The 17500-nt window shown below is 40.2% G+C and overlaps 2 protein-coding genes across 5 annotated transcripts in view; one reads left to right on the forward strand and one right to left on the reverse strand.

Moving 5' to 3' along the window:
• Positions 1 to 4330, forward strand: LOC125033971 (superoxide dismutase [Cu-Zn] 4A-like; the record flags this gene model as incomplete). Its single annotated transcript, XM_047625578.1, is given in 3 exon segments — positions 1 to 30; positions 840 to 946; positions 3785 to 4330. Coding segments are annotated over 3 exon segments (440 nt in total), but the record flags the coding sequence as incomplete, so codon positions are not given.
• The window catches only part of LOC125033923, a 103641-nt gene that overhangs the window by 38636 nt on the left and 47505 nt on the right, over positions 1 to 17500 (reverse strand). For all 4 annotated transcript variants that reach the window (XM_047625529.1, XM_047625506.1, XM_047625521.1 and 1 more), the window contains exons 2-3: positions 15486 to 15888; positions 14619 to 14832 (exon numbers count right to left, since the gene is read on the reverse strand). In XM_047625529.1, coding sequence (XP_047481485.1) covers positions 14619 to 14832; positions 15486 to 15677 — 406 coding nt within the window. In that variant the 5' untranslated portion in view covers positions 15678 to 15888. The remainder of the gene's footprint in view (positions 1 to 14618; positions 14833 to 15485; positions 15889 to 17500) is intronic.

A 17500-nucleotide genomic window follows, 5' to 3' on the forward strand; every position in this document is an offset into this window, starting at 1 on the left:
GACGCCGCGGTGGAGGTGTCAACATCCAAGGTCTGTTTTCTCCCCGGATGTTGGTGAAATAACTTTCTCGTTTTACATATGTCTCCATTTTTTATGTCAGTTTGGGCAATAATGTTTTGATTTGTTGGCAGCTGTTGTGTTTTGATTGTACGTAATTATATGATCGGTAAATCTTCTCTTTTTTCAGTAACGAGGTATACGTGAAATATATATAAAAAATCTTCATAGTGATTCACTTTCGTTTTTCTCAATTAATACTCTCTTTTAATGCGTATTTTTCTTACAGTGGACGGTGGGTCTTCTTCCCTTATGGTCCTAGTCACTATGTCACCCCCAAAGACTCACTGTTCCTTTCCCCACTTGACCCCTTTGCCCTGTGTTCTTGGAAAGAATAAACAAACAAAATGAATAGAGAGATATATAAGAAAGTAAGAATAACTGATAAATTAGAAAGTAAGAATAATTGATAAATTAGGAAGTAGAGATGAATGATAAATATGAAACAAGAATATTTTTTTCTCAGTAGAAATAGCAACCTCCTTAAATACATTTATACATTTTTTTCTTTTTATACATATTCTTTTCTATATCTATATATTAAAACCCTACATTTGTGCAATTAAGGAATTCTTCATAGGCGTTTAACAAACCTGTCTGCCCTTGCCACTACGAAATACTGAATGCACAGCCACAACTCAATTTCCCGGGTGACGAATCCGCTCCAGAGAGTCGAGTGCCTGCCGGATCGAGCAGCCTTCGTCTGTCCTGAGAGCCACTTGCCTCAGCCCGGCCTGAGCATCCACAGCCTCACGCATCTGACCCTCGTGACCCTTCCCCAGGTATGGTGAGCGGTCTGAAGCCGGGGCTGCACGGGTTCCACGTGCACGCCGTGGGGGACCTGGGCGACATGTGCAAAGCAGCAGGCACACATTTCAACCCTCTTATGGTTAGTTGAATTGCTGTTGGTAATAGTCTTCTGTTAAGTTGTTTTGGATTGTCTTTTGTTATATCAAGTATGGTTTTTTTTTTTGTTTCATTATGGCTTAGTTGTGCGCCAAATGGACGGGTATCCTTATATTTGATCACATAATGATTTCATTGTAGAGAAGTTTTTTCCTTTTTCGTCTCATATTCCTGACTCAGAGTTTCATCACTTCAGGCCAGGTACCTTACGTAGAACTGAGTAAATTAATACGCGTATGAATTGACGTAGAGATCATCTCACCACCAGTCTGAAACTTAACCTCGAGGTTCCTAAGTATATTTTGTGGTAATAACTAACCCTGCTTATCCCTTGCGTCATCTGGTTGCAGAAAAACTGCGCTTTTTCTTATTCACACACGGCTTCGTGACCAACGTCGGTGCACGAGGGGGTTATCTCCTTGCCTGTCCGTTCGCTTTGGCTAAATACATTAAACAAGGGAAATCCCTCTAAAAGCGCGCGTAAATTCGTCTTTGTTGGCAGACGCTGAATAGGGTGACGTGGAAACCGCCAAAAATACCGCCTCACTCCCTATGTTGAGAAAAATGTGGGGCGAGTTGAGAACATCAGCTTACCGCTCTCCTGATGCTTTTCGCGTCCCTGTAATTATCCCATGCGTGGGCGACTTCCTCCGCTGTAACGAAGTATATACGGGGCGGCGAGGCTGTTTACTAAACAAATGAGATATTTTGAAACCAAAGTACGGGCGGAGGATGTTCGAGTTATAAGTCTTCTAAAAGATGTAGATATTCCAACAATTTGGCTGAGATAGCCATTCACTCAGGGGAAAAAATGTATTGGAGCTGATCCAATTTTTTTATGGATGCCTTGAAATGAGATGAGAAGATCCCTGTGGTTCTTTACTTCATGTAATTGCAGCCTGTATTTCATATATATTGCTTATAGGTTCTAAAAAAGTGACAGTTACGAATGAGTCAAATATCGAGTATTTATTTCATGCTTCACATTCCCCGTTCGTGCCCGAGTTGCCTCTTCTGACAATGCAAGGACACGAAACGACCGAAGTCCGTCGGAAAGCCCTTTCCTCACTCGGCGTGACTGGTTCTGCGTTGCCGTCGTTCTGGTTCTTTCTGCACGCCCTGTGGCATTCCTACCATTTACCTTTTTTCTCAATTAGTTAATCTACATTCAAAGAAAAGACAGGAACGTGCGTATAAGCTATTCCTATTGGAAAGGAAAAATGGTTTATGGATATTAATTTGAAACATATGTTTAAAAGGGAAAGAAGATGATATGAATGAGCCTCTCGGATATCTAAATAGAAGTCAGGCACAGTTCAGTTTAGAGGCCACGTCTATGGCACACATTTGGCTGTGTGTGAGCTTACATAAATTATTCAAACCCTTTCACAGTGATCAAACCTTACGCATGCGTGACATCTTTGGAAAGGATAGAAAATAACATATATTTCCTGCTATTTCCACCGTGACTTGCATTTGTTTTGGTGACATTTGACGCTTGACTCGGTCTTTGGGCCTTTCACTTTTCACGAGGAAGCGGCGCCGCGGATCCCTTTGGCCGCTCTCGTCGGGTTGTGTTTAGGCAAAAATATTCACACACACACACACACACACACACACACACACACACACACACACACACACACACACACACACACACACACACACGCACGCACGCGCGCGCGCGCACGCACACACATATGTACGTTGGCATGTGTAAGTGTCTGTTATATAATCACAGGTAAAAATACTTCCTCACCAAACGGCTGATCACCAAAAGAGATGAGAAATGCGTACAAAGCAATGGTTTTATAAGGGAAATATCAGCAAAAGCACAGAGGCAGTAACACGGCCTCAACATGTGGCTCTGCCAGCATCAGGAGACACTTTATGAGCCAAAATAGACAAGGACGAAAAGACTAATCCTGTCGCAAGGAAGGTACACTCGCCCTTTCTGTTATACTAGTCTCGCACTCATGTTTTAAAAAAATGCTACGTCTATTATATACTGTATCGTCAAGAATATTAATTTATGCTTTAATGAAAAAGTAGGTACGTCGATGTAAATGGATAATACTGGTAATAAGCCAAAGTTTGCTCCTCGGTCTTAGTTTGGCAGCAGAGAAAGATGTCAGCGAAGAGAATCCATTTCACGGGCTTTTGTAGTGGCCACAATGAGTCAGGCCGGCACTGCTGTCACGCACGTCCTCCGCCTGGCACTGATAGGCACTGCGGCTTCCATTCTTCGGCCGCCTCCGCCCCGCAGTCGCTCCTAACCTGCCCCGCGTTGACTCACCTGCACGGCGCAACTGGTCCCGCTCTTGTCTGTTTACATTACGCAGATATCTCAGCCGTTTGTTGTCATTCCTTATCAAAGCCGGGGTTCACCAGGCACTTAAGCGGCGTGTCTACGCGCTGGATACGTGGCACACAACCCGAGGGCTTGGTTGGTAAATATCGTATAGAAAAAAGTGAAACAGCCTCGCATAGCTTGAATTCTCGCTACAATGTACACAATTATGTTTTTATTGTTTTATGACCTAAGATTTTACGGATGACATTTCATGGCAATGACTCGGGGAGAAACAATAATGCCACTTTATTAGACTTTGCCTTAATCTGGCCGTGTCTGAGAAATAAGTCTCGTAATTTTCTTATATTTTTTTCATAGCGTTAGATATAATATAGAAATGTAAATACATAAGGAAAGTCGTGAATCATAATATTCATTACCTGTTCGCACCAAGCCTAACACACGTCCTCACTCCCTTTTCGTGCTTGCTGCAAGCATCGGTTCGTGACCAAACTTCCTCTCCCGCAGAAAAACCACGGCAGCCCCCTGGACTACCACCGCCACGCCGGCGACTTGGGCAACATCATCGCCGACTACAACGGCGTGGCTCGCATCTCCCTCTTCGACAGACACATATCTCTCGACCGGAATTCTCCGGCTTACGTCGGCGGGCTCGCCGTCGTCATCCACGCCGGCGAGGACGACCTGGGGCGCGGCGGGGACGCCGAGAGCCTCAAGACTGGCAACGCAGGCGGTCGCGACGGCTGCGGCATCGTCCGTGTGGCGCAGGCCCAGCGATACACACGTACAAAGTCTTCCTACTACAATTGAAAGTCTCTCTTCTTACTTACTCCCATGTGTCATTTTAGACGTGACTATCATTGTTATAGTAATCATTAAGGCCTATATCACTGAGGCAGCACCTTGCTGCCGGTTGTTCAAAGGCATTATTATACCCAAATTGGAAATACACTGTAAATAAAATTATATGACTTTGCAACTGATTTTAACCGTATATTAAAAGGTTTCAGTAAGTGACATTTATGTTTCTTAATAAAGGCTTGAATAAACGAAGGTCGGTGTCTTATGATCCAATAAAACATAACAATGTTTTAAATGACAGATTCGTAACATTATGAACTGTTGGAGTAGATAATTAGTTTAATAACTATATTACACTAATAATCAGTCAAAATCATAATAATTCTTATTTTATTTTCTGAACTTGAAGGTAGAAGGAAATCTATAACCTAGATTTGTATGATAGACAGTCTTCTCGTATACATGAAAAATAGTTTGTCTTAGCAAATGCGCAGGCTGGCCAAAATGACAACGGCTAGAAAAAATCCCTCTAGTATACAAGAATACACAGGTCCTCTCCTCGCTGTCAACGCTGAGTAAATTACCGTAACGAGACAAGTGAAGGACGACCCACTCTAGGAAAGGGAGGGGAGGGAAATGTGTTTAGCAGATCAGCTCAACGAGTCGCTCTCCAGAGATATCGGCATCCAAGGCAGTTTCCCATAAAAGAAATTATAGCTATTATCAGAAAACCCACGACTAAAACAGCAGATCTAACATGCGGGCTCCCACAGCGCCTTTCCGCCCCACCATTCACTTGCGCGAGATATATTGTGTACACAAGTCTCCCCTGACGCAGCGCGACACTCGTTCTTGGCACGTGGTGGGCGCGGGAAATAGATTACGCTCGCTCTGTTTTTTGGGCCGAATTCCTCGGTTTATCCAAAGCAAAATAACGCTGAGCATTTTTGGACGCCTGTTATTTCGCTTTGTGTTATACGGGAAATTGTCAAATGGTTATTCATTGTATGTTCATGGCGCTGCAAAAACGTGAGTTCAAGCGAATAACTGTGAAATATATGACGGAAGCACAGAGGCATCAAAGCATGCAAAGAGACTCACTTGACTGAGCATGCTTTGAGAAATGCATATCAGGAATACGGAGAGAACTGTGTTCGAGACGGAAGTTGTAATGGCAGAACATATCTTGCTTGTGCTACTAGTAGGACATTGCAAAGCGCATGGAGATGGTTAACAAGACAGTATGTACGACTTTTAAAGCTTGTCATTGTTACAAATTTTAGGTATTTTGGTCCTGCCCGTTCCCATATTAGCAATCATTTATCATCATTTTCGAATAAATTTACTCCTAAAGAAATCTTCCTTTTTATCATAGATAAGCAATAATCGTCTCTCTCACTCCCATGCGCGCAATGTTTGTGCGGATTTGCACGGAATCGCATGTATTGGGTAAATCAAACCTAGATACGGTCGTGGGTGAGTCTACTGTAGATATGATAGTGGGTTGAGAACCACCAACAATGATTACCTACACAGCTACTCCCCTGGGGAAGGATCATGGGTCAGCCACACCAGTATTAAGACCCAGTCAACTGCACGAATATGATTATATTAATATATATATATATATATATATATATATAGTGTGTGTGTGTGTGTGTGTGTGTGTGTGTGTGTGTGTGTGTGTGTGTGTCTATATATATATCTATATCTATATCTATTTATATATACATATATAGAGAGATAGATAGAGAGATAGATAGATTCATACGTACGTACATACATACATACATACATACATACATACGTGGGGAGATAGATATAGATATATATGCATATATATATATATTTATATAATACATATATATTTGTATATATATATATATCTAGGTATGTATATGTGTATGTATGTCTATCTATCTATCTATCTATATACAGATATATATATAAATATATATATTTATGCATATACGTACATACGCGCATGCATATATATATATATATATATATATATATATATATATATATATATATATATATACACACACATATATATGTATATATATGTGTGTGTGTGTGTGTGTGTGTGTGTGTGTGTATGTGTGTGTGTGTGTGTGTGTGTGTGTGTGTGTGTGTGTATGTGTGTGTGTGTGTGTGTGTGTGTGTGTGTGTGTGTGTGTGTGTCTGTGTGTCTGTGTGTCTGTGTATATGTGTGTGTTTGTGTGTGTGTGTGTTTGTGTGTGTATGTAGTTTATGTATGTATAAATATAGATATATATACATGCATATATATATATATATATATATATATATGCATATTTACATATATACATCTATCTATCTATCTATATATATATATATGAATATATATATATATATACACACATACATATATATATATATATATATATATATATATATATACACACATACATATATATATATATATATATATATATATATATATATATATATTTATTTATTTATATACATAAATATATATACACACACATACAGACATACATACACATATATACAGAGAGAGAGAGAGATAGACAGATAGATAGACAGATATATAGATATAGATATAGACACACACATGTGTATATATGTATGTGTGTATATTATATATATATCTATATAACACAAAAAACAACACACCTAACAACAAACCATAAACAATCCTTAATAATCACACTATACACAAACAACCACACACACACACCCCCCCCACTACACCCAAACAAAAAAATCATACAAATCAAAAACTAAAAAACAATCAAAACACATCTATAAAAATACAATAAACTACAAACAACCTACAACAACACACAAACACACACACTCACACACTACAACACAACCCCACCACCCCACCACCCACCACCCCACTAAAACCAATCCAACACAATCACACACAACTCTCACACTCAAAAAAAACCAAACCAACACTACACAACACAAAAACAAACAATCACATCTACACTACACTCCCCCCCCCCACACCCCCCACCATCCAACACACACATCCACAAAAAAAACACCCACACACACAAACACACTCACAACACTCCAACACAAAAAAACATTACCTTCAAATAAAATTACCCATCAAATCATAATATAAAACACTACCACAAAAATAAAACACAACAAAATACACACACTAAAAAAAAAAAACACCCACCCCCCCCCCCTCCCCCCCCCCCCCCCACCCCACAAACAACAAAAAAAACCACACACAAACTACACACACAAAAACAACACTCACTAAACACCCACCCCCCCACAAACAAAATCAAACACTCACAACAAAACTAAAACACAAACTAGCTACACCCCCACACACCACTAATTTATATATATATATTTTTATATATATATATACATATATTTAAATCTATAAATATTAATATAATATATATATATATATTAATTATATTATATATGTATACACAGACATATATTAATATATAACCGACAAATAAATAGATATGCACTTACATACATATACAGACTCTATATCTATATTTATTTATCTGTGTATGTTTAGTATTTAATATATACACCCACACCCGCTGCTGCGCGCGCCCCCACACACACACACACACACACCCAACACCACCACCCCCCCACACACAACACACACACACCACACACATAAATACTATATATCTATAATATATATATATATTATATATATACATATCGGGAGAGAGAGAGGAGAGGAAGAGTATGAGAGAGAGAGAGAAGGAGATGATGAAGAGAGAGAGAGATGACGGATGGAGTAGCGAGAGAGAGAGATGCATGATGAGTGAGAGGGATAAGAAGAGGAGAGAGATGAGAGAGAGAGGAGAGAGAGAAAGGGCTTGAAAGAGAGAGAGAGGGAGAGATGAGACGAGAGAGAGAGAGTGAGCGATAAGATCTATTGAGGAGAGAGAGAGAGGAGATAGAGAGAGAGAGAGAGAGAGAGCCGAGAGAGAAAGAGATAATGCAAAACACTATCACAATAATTTAATACTTTGTACTTATCAGAGCATAAAACTCATCTTTGTTAGAGATCTAAATTATAGTTTTACACGTGAATACATTTATTAGACTGGATAGTTTTTTTTAAGACCACTAAAAACGCGCCAGAGATATTGTACTTCAAGAAGTCGATTAAATGCTCTTACGCCCGCACTCACGAGGTAGCCCCCCCCCCCCTTGGATCCCCCACCATTCAACCCCCTCTCCATCTTATTACGGGACTTGCGTGACCTCTGTTCGCCTTCCTGTTGTTGTGTGGAGGCCTGACCTGCCCCGGAGCGATCTCTCAACAACAAGCACCTTTCACCTCGCCCCTTAACCCAGGTCATTTCAGGTCAAAGATTTTTTTTCTCGAGAATTACCCTCTTTGTCTATATAGAAATTATATCTTTGAAATGGGACTACTGAATACGTAGTTTGGCGGTTTTTACATATATATATAAGGTTTCTAAATGCGTTGAAATACGAAAAAGTAGCAACCTCAAAAGCAGTTTTAATGTGGAGCAAAATAGCGGATTGGCCCCCCCACTTAACCCCTTTCATTATTATGATTACCAATCGAATGGAATTTGTTGAAGTTTTTAGATGATTTTTTCATTTGTTAATTTGCTCGTTTCTTTTTTCTTTTTTTTTAAATCTCTACACATCAGTAAACATACACTCACACCCCACACACACACACACAAACACAAACACAAAACCACACACACAACACACACCACACACACACACACAAATATATATATATATAATATATATATTATTTAATCCTATATATATATATTATAACAAACATACATATACATGTATATTATATACACACAAAACACACCCTCAGACAGAAACACACACCACCACAAACCACCCACACTCACACCCACACCACACACAACACACACACACAACACACACACCACATACACACATATATATATTATATATATATATCTATATAAATATATATATATATATAAATATTTATATATATATATTGTATATATGACTATATATATGTATATTTATATGTAGGGTATGTATATATATAATACATTATAATACATATATATATATGTATATATCATATATATATATATATATCATATCTAATATATCTATGTGTGTGTGTGTGTGTGTGTGTGTACGCGTCGTGTGTGTGAGTGAGTGTGTGTGTGTGTGTGTATGTGTGTGTGTGTGTGTGTGAGGTATCATGAGTGTGTTGTGTGTGTGTGTGTGTGTTATCTGTGTGTGTGTGTGTGGTGTGTGTGTGTGTCGTGTATCACATATATTTATATATCAGTAATGTATATATATGTATATTATATATATGTAGTGTTAGTGTGTGTGTGTGTGTGTGTGAGTGTGTGTGTTGAGTGTACACCACACCAGCATATATATATACATAAATATATATATATATAACAATTATATATTTTATATATATATGTGTGTGTGTGTGTGTGAGTGTGTGTGTGCGTTGTGTGTGTGTGTGTGAGTGTGTGTGTGTGTGTAGAGAAATTTGTGTGATGTGTCACACACACCTCATATATATATATCTATATAGTATTATGTGTTGTGTGTGTTTGTTTGTGTGTGTGTGAGTGTGTGTGTGTGTGTGTGTGTGTGTGTGTGAGTGTTGTGTGATTGTGTGTTGTCTTATTATATTATATATGTATATAACTAAGTTATTATATTATATCTCTATCTATCTATCTATCTTTATATATATATATATATAAGCACACATGTATGCATACATTGGTGAACATATAGACAGACAGACAAAACAGGAAGTTAGACAGATGGATAGATAGACAATATAGACAGGTAGGTAAGTGGAAAGTTATATATTCTTATGTGTATGTGTACCTCGCTGTGAATTATAGACTGAAATCTTAATTCAATAGTTACAGATTCCTCCCACAAGAGGTAATGATGACAAATAATAATAATAAAAAAGTCCGCACCCTCGCACGGCGGTCCAGATTGGCCCCGCCCCCACCGCTTCAGGTCCTGCGTGCCCCAGCGGCCAGTCAGCCCAGCCAGCCCCCCCCCCCCAGCCCCCCTCCCCAGCACCCCCCCCGCAGCCTCCAAGGCCCCCCCTCCCAGCAGTCCCCCCTAACACAAGCAGAGTCCCCCCAGCCCCAGCAGCCCCAGTTCCAGCAGGTCCACCAGCAGCTCACAGGTTATCAGCCCCCCCCAAGCCCCCACCCCAGCAATGCAAGCACCCCCCCCCCCACCCCCCCCCCCCCCCCTACCAGCCCGCCCCAGACATCCCCCCAGGTACCCCAGCCCATCCCCCCCCCCCAGCACACCCCCAGCCCCAGGTCATGCCCCCAAGCCAGGCCCCCCCCCTCCCAGCAGGTCCCACACAAGCCCATGTCTCTAAGGAGCGGTAACCTCAGATGTTTATGATAACTTGTAACAGCTCTGCAAGTGAAGAGTGAGCTCTTTCTGTTCCTTCGCCATTGCGTTATATCTGATAGTGATGCCTCCTCATCAATATTGCAATTACGAAATTCATTGTTGCTCCCGCCGCCCCCCTTCACAAACTCACGAACATTAATAACTACCCAATGAAAATACAGTGTAACCAAAAGGAAACAAAAAAAACAAATAAAAGACTAAGATACAACAAAAAGCAAAAAAACCTACTCACAAATACTTTCGACATAAACTAACAAAAATAACTAAACAACACTAAGATATGGCATATGAATATTAGACGTATTTTTGTACGGCGAAGAATCATAAATTTTCTTATTGCCAATACCATTTCATCGTTACCTTCAGCCCGGTACCACTGTACGTGTGTTTGAAATACATTCGAAGTCAAAGCGAGAGTTTGCCATATGTTTCCGATTCGCTGTTTGTTTTAACTGCTGGTACGTTTGGCCTTCCTTGAGTGGCCTGCGATTCCGAGTGACGTCATATGTTCCGTTTTCCTTTTAGCTAAGGAATTAGACGGTATTTTTGAACATCGAAGGTTTTAAATCCAAAAGAGACTTTTGTTATTTTATGCTATGTGTATCATACCTTGAATGTTTATTGAAGGTAAATTGAAACGTAGATTCATTTATGGTATGCTTTAATGCGTCAGATTATTTATGCTTAAATGGGAAAGTGCAAAAAAATATTGGTACAGTTATGTTACTTATTTTCTACGATATTTTGTTCGTGTTCAGAGATCTGAAATGAAGTAACCCTTTGCTTTCCCCCAGGGTCCTAGTACTGTGTATTTTCTTGGCTTCATGCCTGGCGGAGGAGATGCCCCCGGGCGCCGAGGACCTCACTCGGGTCGCCATGGACGTTGCCGCACAGGTGGGTCTTCATTTTTCTATTCATTGTGTGATGTGACAATAACGCCTCCTGACTCTCTCTCTCTCTCTCTCTCTCTCTCTCTCTCTCTATATATATATATATATATATATATATATATATATACATACATACATGCATATATATATATATATATATATATATACATACATATATATATATATATATATATATATATATATATACATACATGCATATATATATATATATATATATATATATATATATATATATATACATATATACATACATGCATATATATATATATATATATATATATATATATATATATATATATATACATACATGCATATATATATATGTATATATATATATATATACATATACATATATACATACATGCATATATAAATATATATATATATATATATATATATATATATATATATATACATATGTACATACATGCATATAAATATATATATATATATATATATATATATATATATGTGTGTGTGTATATATATGTCTCTGTCTATGCCTATCCCACATCTCTATTCAGTATCTCCGTACCCCCTGTCGAACCTCCTTTGCTTGCAGGTTGCGGGCGAGATGCCTCCGCCGGGCCCGGAGCCGCGCGAAGAGCTCCCGCAGGAGGAGGCTGAACCCGAAAAGCTTCGCATATACATCGTTCCGCACACCCAAAGGGCTCGCGTTCCTCAGGTACTCTCAAATCTCAAGCTTTTATGTGTTCCTGTACCTTTACATCATAGGTATTTCCAAGGATTAAAGTCACACTGATGATTACATTTAATTCTGATGTTTTCATGTTTTTGATTTTAGCAGTTTCATGTAAAGTGTACCATAAATATATATTAGACTTATGAACTGTACATACGTGTGACAGGTATTTGTCTGAATTCACGACACTGATTTCCTGCAAGAATTAGGCGTGTCACCTTCCCTTACTATCGCCTCGTTTTCCAGCGTCCAGTGGTTCCCTTCCCTCTCGCAAGGTTCAACACGCCCTTCTACGGCACGCAGTACCCGCGCCCCTTGGCCCAGCCCTTGGTGGTTCCGGCAGACCAGAACCTCTTCCGCACCCACCTTCCGCAGGCAACCGGCGAGGTCAAGGGCGAGGGCGAGCTGGTCATGGAGCACCCGCTGGCCCGCGTCGTTTACCTGAACACGCCCACTTACAGCCCCCACTACATCTACGACCCTCTGCAGGGCCAGGTCACGCAGTCGCAGTACTTCATTGACAAGAAGAGCTGCCTCAACACCCCCGTGGCGGCCTTCTGTCTCACCAAGCCTGTGCTGAACATCTAATGGCCGTTTTTCTGTTCCAACTTTGAATATCATCGTCTACAAAGTGAATCATTACCTCAATTGAGTTTTTAGTTACGTGTACATTCTGTGTTTGTTTGTATTCATCATCACGTATGTTCAAGGTTTATGAATTTCGGTTGTGATCATCATCCACCTTTATCCATTCTTTATCTCCGAATTACTAAACGCTTCCACCTCTTACTCTAATAATTGCATGTCAGACCCAGTCAGGGGTTTAAGTTATATAACATAAACATGACAAAGTAAATAAAGAAATAAATGTTCATACGGACCACATCCTCGGGTTTGGCAAGCATCTGACATTAGTGCTGAGCGAGCGGTCGAGTGTGTCACAGCGCACGGCCGAGACAGGGCCCGCGTTCTGGGATACACGAGACCCCCGGGAAATGCATGCGCGAAATATACTGTGGTACAAATCCTAATATTAGTGTCGACAAGGACAATAAAAATATAAATTATTTGCGCTTGTTTATTAAACCCAATACCTGCCTTATTTACGCTCTCGAGGTCTGACCCAGTGCACAGACCCACACATGTTCAGGTTCTCCATCACCGTCTGCTAACTTGCCACATATGTAGGTTAAACACTTTAAGTCGAAGTGCAAGACAAAGTGCAAATATCTGTGCTTGCGTGATGCATGAAAACCTTGAGAATACATGACTTAGGATGGAAATATGTAGGTGATAATCGTACAAAACGATCTATCACCACAAGTTACGAAATGTTTCTAGAAATGAATAAATACAGAATAAATCGTGTACGTCAAGATACAATGCCCGGTGCCGCAACAATCAACGATCGGGGATGAGACCATAGTTATTGCGAGGTATGCCAAAGCTCTGTGCCGATTGCATAACAAAGCACTTTTCAAACTAAAGGTAGTTAAGGGTGAAAAGAAAGAAAACAGTTCACATAGCGATTTTGTAAATAACAACAGCAATAATGATGGTGATTGATAATGACAATGATAGTGATAATGAAAATAATAATGATAATATTATTATTAATAAAATAATTATTATGATGATAATAATACCGATATCACCAATGATGATGATAGGAATGATGGTAATAATTATGATAATAATGATAATAAAGATAGTGATGATGACAATAATAATGATAATAATGTTAATGATAATAATAATGATAATAATAACAATAATAATAATAATAATAATAATAGTAATAAGAATAATAACAATATCAGTAAGAACAATTAATGATAATAACGACAATGATAATAATGATAACGGTAATAATAATACCAAAGTAGCAGACTGTAAGGGGTAACATCATGTCTACTTTTAATCATAATTCCAAACATTCTTGAATTCGAAATATAAGAAGAAACTAAACTTTGTTGAAGTTAACATTAACATCAAGGACTTAGTACTAACATGAATGACTTTTCATTTAGCTAAGGAACGCTAGGAATTTTTACTTCAATCCAGCGCGTCTCCAACGAGCAAGTTCAGAGGCCAGGGATTATTTTTTTTCTGTGAGAAGGACATCCGCGTTGGGGAGATATTTGCGTTATTTGTTCAGTTCATTCTTCCTATTAAAAAACGCATCGGCATGGGATAAATACATGTTGTCTTGGATAATTTGTTAGCGAGATGAAGAGAGAAAAGGTATAGGAAGAGGGTAGATGTGGTGCTGGAGATGGCAGTTTTGGTGATGATGGTGTCAAAGTGCTGAGAAAAGTAAAGGTAAAAGTAATGATAATAAGAGAGAAAACAGAAACGAGGAAATGAAGCCGGACGCCAGCAAAGAAAGGACACAGTGTCCAGAGGAGACACACCCTGGGACCGAAGCCTCGACGTCGGCGAAGGACCCGAGCCCGAGGGCGGCGCTACTCACCGATGGTGGTGATGAGGATGATGGAGTAGAAGAGGGCGCCGGCGAAGGTCCACTGCTGCGTATTGAGGTCCTCGGAGCCGTCCCAGCCGTCGTTCTTGATGGCGCTGATGAGGGAGCGCTCGAACAGCTTGAGGCGCTCCCGCACCGACGCCGCCCACATGCTCTCGTTCAGGACCTTCATGTCGTCCGTGATGACCCACAGGTCGTCCGTCACCTGCGGGAGGAGACGGGGACGGGGTCATGGGTGCGCCGGGGTGGGCTTGCGGGACGCTAATAAGCAAGGTTACTGTTATTATCTATAACGACATTATTTTACCGTTAGTAAATGAGGTTGCTGTTGACATTGTTATCAGGGCGATTATCGTCTTCGCTTATAAGATTAATGTTGCCATCAACATTGCTGAATAGTATAATTTTTATTATTACCATTGCTCTTCTTGTTAATAGATATAGTATTTCTGATTACTACTTTACTGGTTACCATTACTTATCTATTTCATTTTAACCTTATTATCCCGGACATTCACAATCATAATTGCCATAGTTACTGTAAAGGGTCATTTTCTACAAACTGTATATGGAAAGCAACGAAGAGAAGGACAAAAAACACACCAGTTTGCCGAAGGCTTTTGCTGTATATTAATTCAGGCACTAGAGAAGTAGTAAAGCCAAAAGGCCATCGCCATATTCGTGTCTTTAGTTTTCCCTTCGTTTCTGTTGTAAGTGCAATCTATATCATGACCGCTATTCATCCTTATTAGGATCCCTATCAAAGCTTTTTCTGGCAACTATTATCGCCGTCACTATTGTCACTGACAGAACATCAGTAGCAAACATAATTGCACTTGCACAATCACTGCTGCTTACCTTGAGTCTCACGGACGACATGTTCTTCTTGATTTGGAGTTCATGCTCGGCCTCGAGTCTCTCGAAGGTGAAGGCTCCCACGATGGTGTAGCCTATGACCAGCGAGACGAGGCCTATGTGGCTGATGAGGAATTTGACTATATTCTTGAGGTAGTAACCACAGCTATCACATTGCCCGCCTTCCTCGCGCATCTTGCTGCGAATTTGTTTTTCTGGCGCGTCAGAGGCGATCTGAATTCGATTCTGCCAATGCTTCTCTTTTTTTCTTTCTTCTTTTTATCACTTTTTTCGTCTTTCACCCAACTGTATTTACGAAAGAAGTTTTCATTATGTTGTGAAATTGTTTTTTTTTTCAGTTCTCTACGTCCACTTCATGTTTTCTAGGAAGCATCACTTTCATTCACTATAGGTAGAAAAAAATCTTTTTTAACGAGGAGGAAGAGACAGGGAAGAAAAGAGCATTCTCATACCTTTACACTGAATCCCTCCCACCTTTGTTCACTTGTGTCAACATTTCTTACTACTGATTTATTTCTCATTGTCATTTGCCAGTCCGAGATAAAAAAAAAAAAAAAATGAAAATGAAAATGAGAAACCAATACAGTTCCTCTGTAACGAGAGTAGTGAAAGTCTTCATACGTAATCATCGCAGCAGCTTCACATGTACTTATTTTCTGCTTCTGTGACTCGGCTTTCATCGCCTAATTATCATGTCGACTTCGCGAATCTCGCGCCGAAAAAGAACGAGATAAATCGCTCCTCCAAGATCATAAAGATTGTTGGAGGGTCTTGAATATGACTGCTGGTGACATCTGGCAATGTAGGTCTCGTGAAGGTTGATTTACGTTGATTGATGACGTTTGATTAGAAGCCTTTTACTGCGACACTAAAGAGGGGTCCCGGTACGCATTGTATTTGCACGCGTACTCCGTACTTGTAAACTTGTAAATATATATCTAGAACACTTCGTTTGTGAATACGTCTGGGTGTGCAAATGACATGTGCTAAATGCCCTAGATTTTATTCTGGATATACGAACACAAATGAAACCTTACGTGAGAACCCCGTAGATATCCCCAGAGAGCTCTCCACCCTTCCCCTCTCCGCTCGGCCTTCCATCAAAAGCCGAGTTTTCTAGCTTCATAAAGTGTGCTTGAAGAAGCCGACACGCGAGGGGTGATGCATCCCTTCGGCATTAGTACCGTTATACATCCCACGGCTAAAATCAAAACAAAACAAACAAAAATGTCTTGGAGCTCGGCCAAGTCCCCGCTACACGGCTTTGATGTGTTTGCAACGCCGCCAAAAATATTAGCCTCTCGTCACGGCGAGGAGAATCGACAGGAGTTATGGGATGCTTGACGTTTACCTAGAGTGAAAGCAAACAAACACGATTTCCTTCAGGTAAGTTGGCTCGTGACTGTGATTATCCTCAAGCAAAACAGGCAAAGAGTAAACAACCTCCGCGGCCACAAAAGGCTACAGAAATAGCGTCGGCGGCCTCGTTCTGACTGCGAACCACCCTGGGCCTGTCCCGCGACGCTCGGCGGCGGGGGCGGGGCACGGAGCCCAGGCAGGTTTTCCTCCTTTTAAGAAGCTTCGTATTCCCGCTCATGATGTCCTTGGTGAATCTATTTGAAGGTTATTCTAAAGGGATAAACTGCCCTCGATATTCTAAATTCTTCAGCCGTAACTCTATTTTTCTTGTTTATCTCGACCTAAAATTCCAACAGCTCCTGCTATGTCCTCTAGCCTGTACCTGTCGGATTCCATTCTTTATCACCTTGTCTATCTTTCCCAATGCTCTTCGCTGTTTTTTTACTGTATTTCTCTGCCATGTTCATACTATCTTTTTCTTCCTATTTATTTTTATTCTCTCTTCTTCTCTTTTTTTCTTAATGTTTAATTTCTTTACTTCTGCCAATGCTATCTACTCAATCCGTTATCAGTCCATTGTCCCTCTTACCCCCCCCCCCCCCCACACATGACCTCACATTCTCTCGTCTCTGCTCTCG

The sequence above is a fragment of the Penaeus chinensis genome, chromosome 2 (genome assembly GCF_019202785.1).
Source record: "Penaeus chinensis breed Huanghai No. 1 chromosome 2, ASM1920278v2, whole genome shotgun sequence".
Taxonomy (NCBI): Eukaryota; Metazoa; Arthropoda; class Malacostraca; order Decapoda; family Penaeidae; genus Penaeus; species Penaeus chinensis.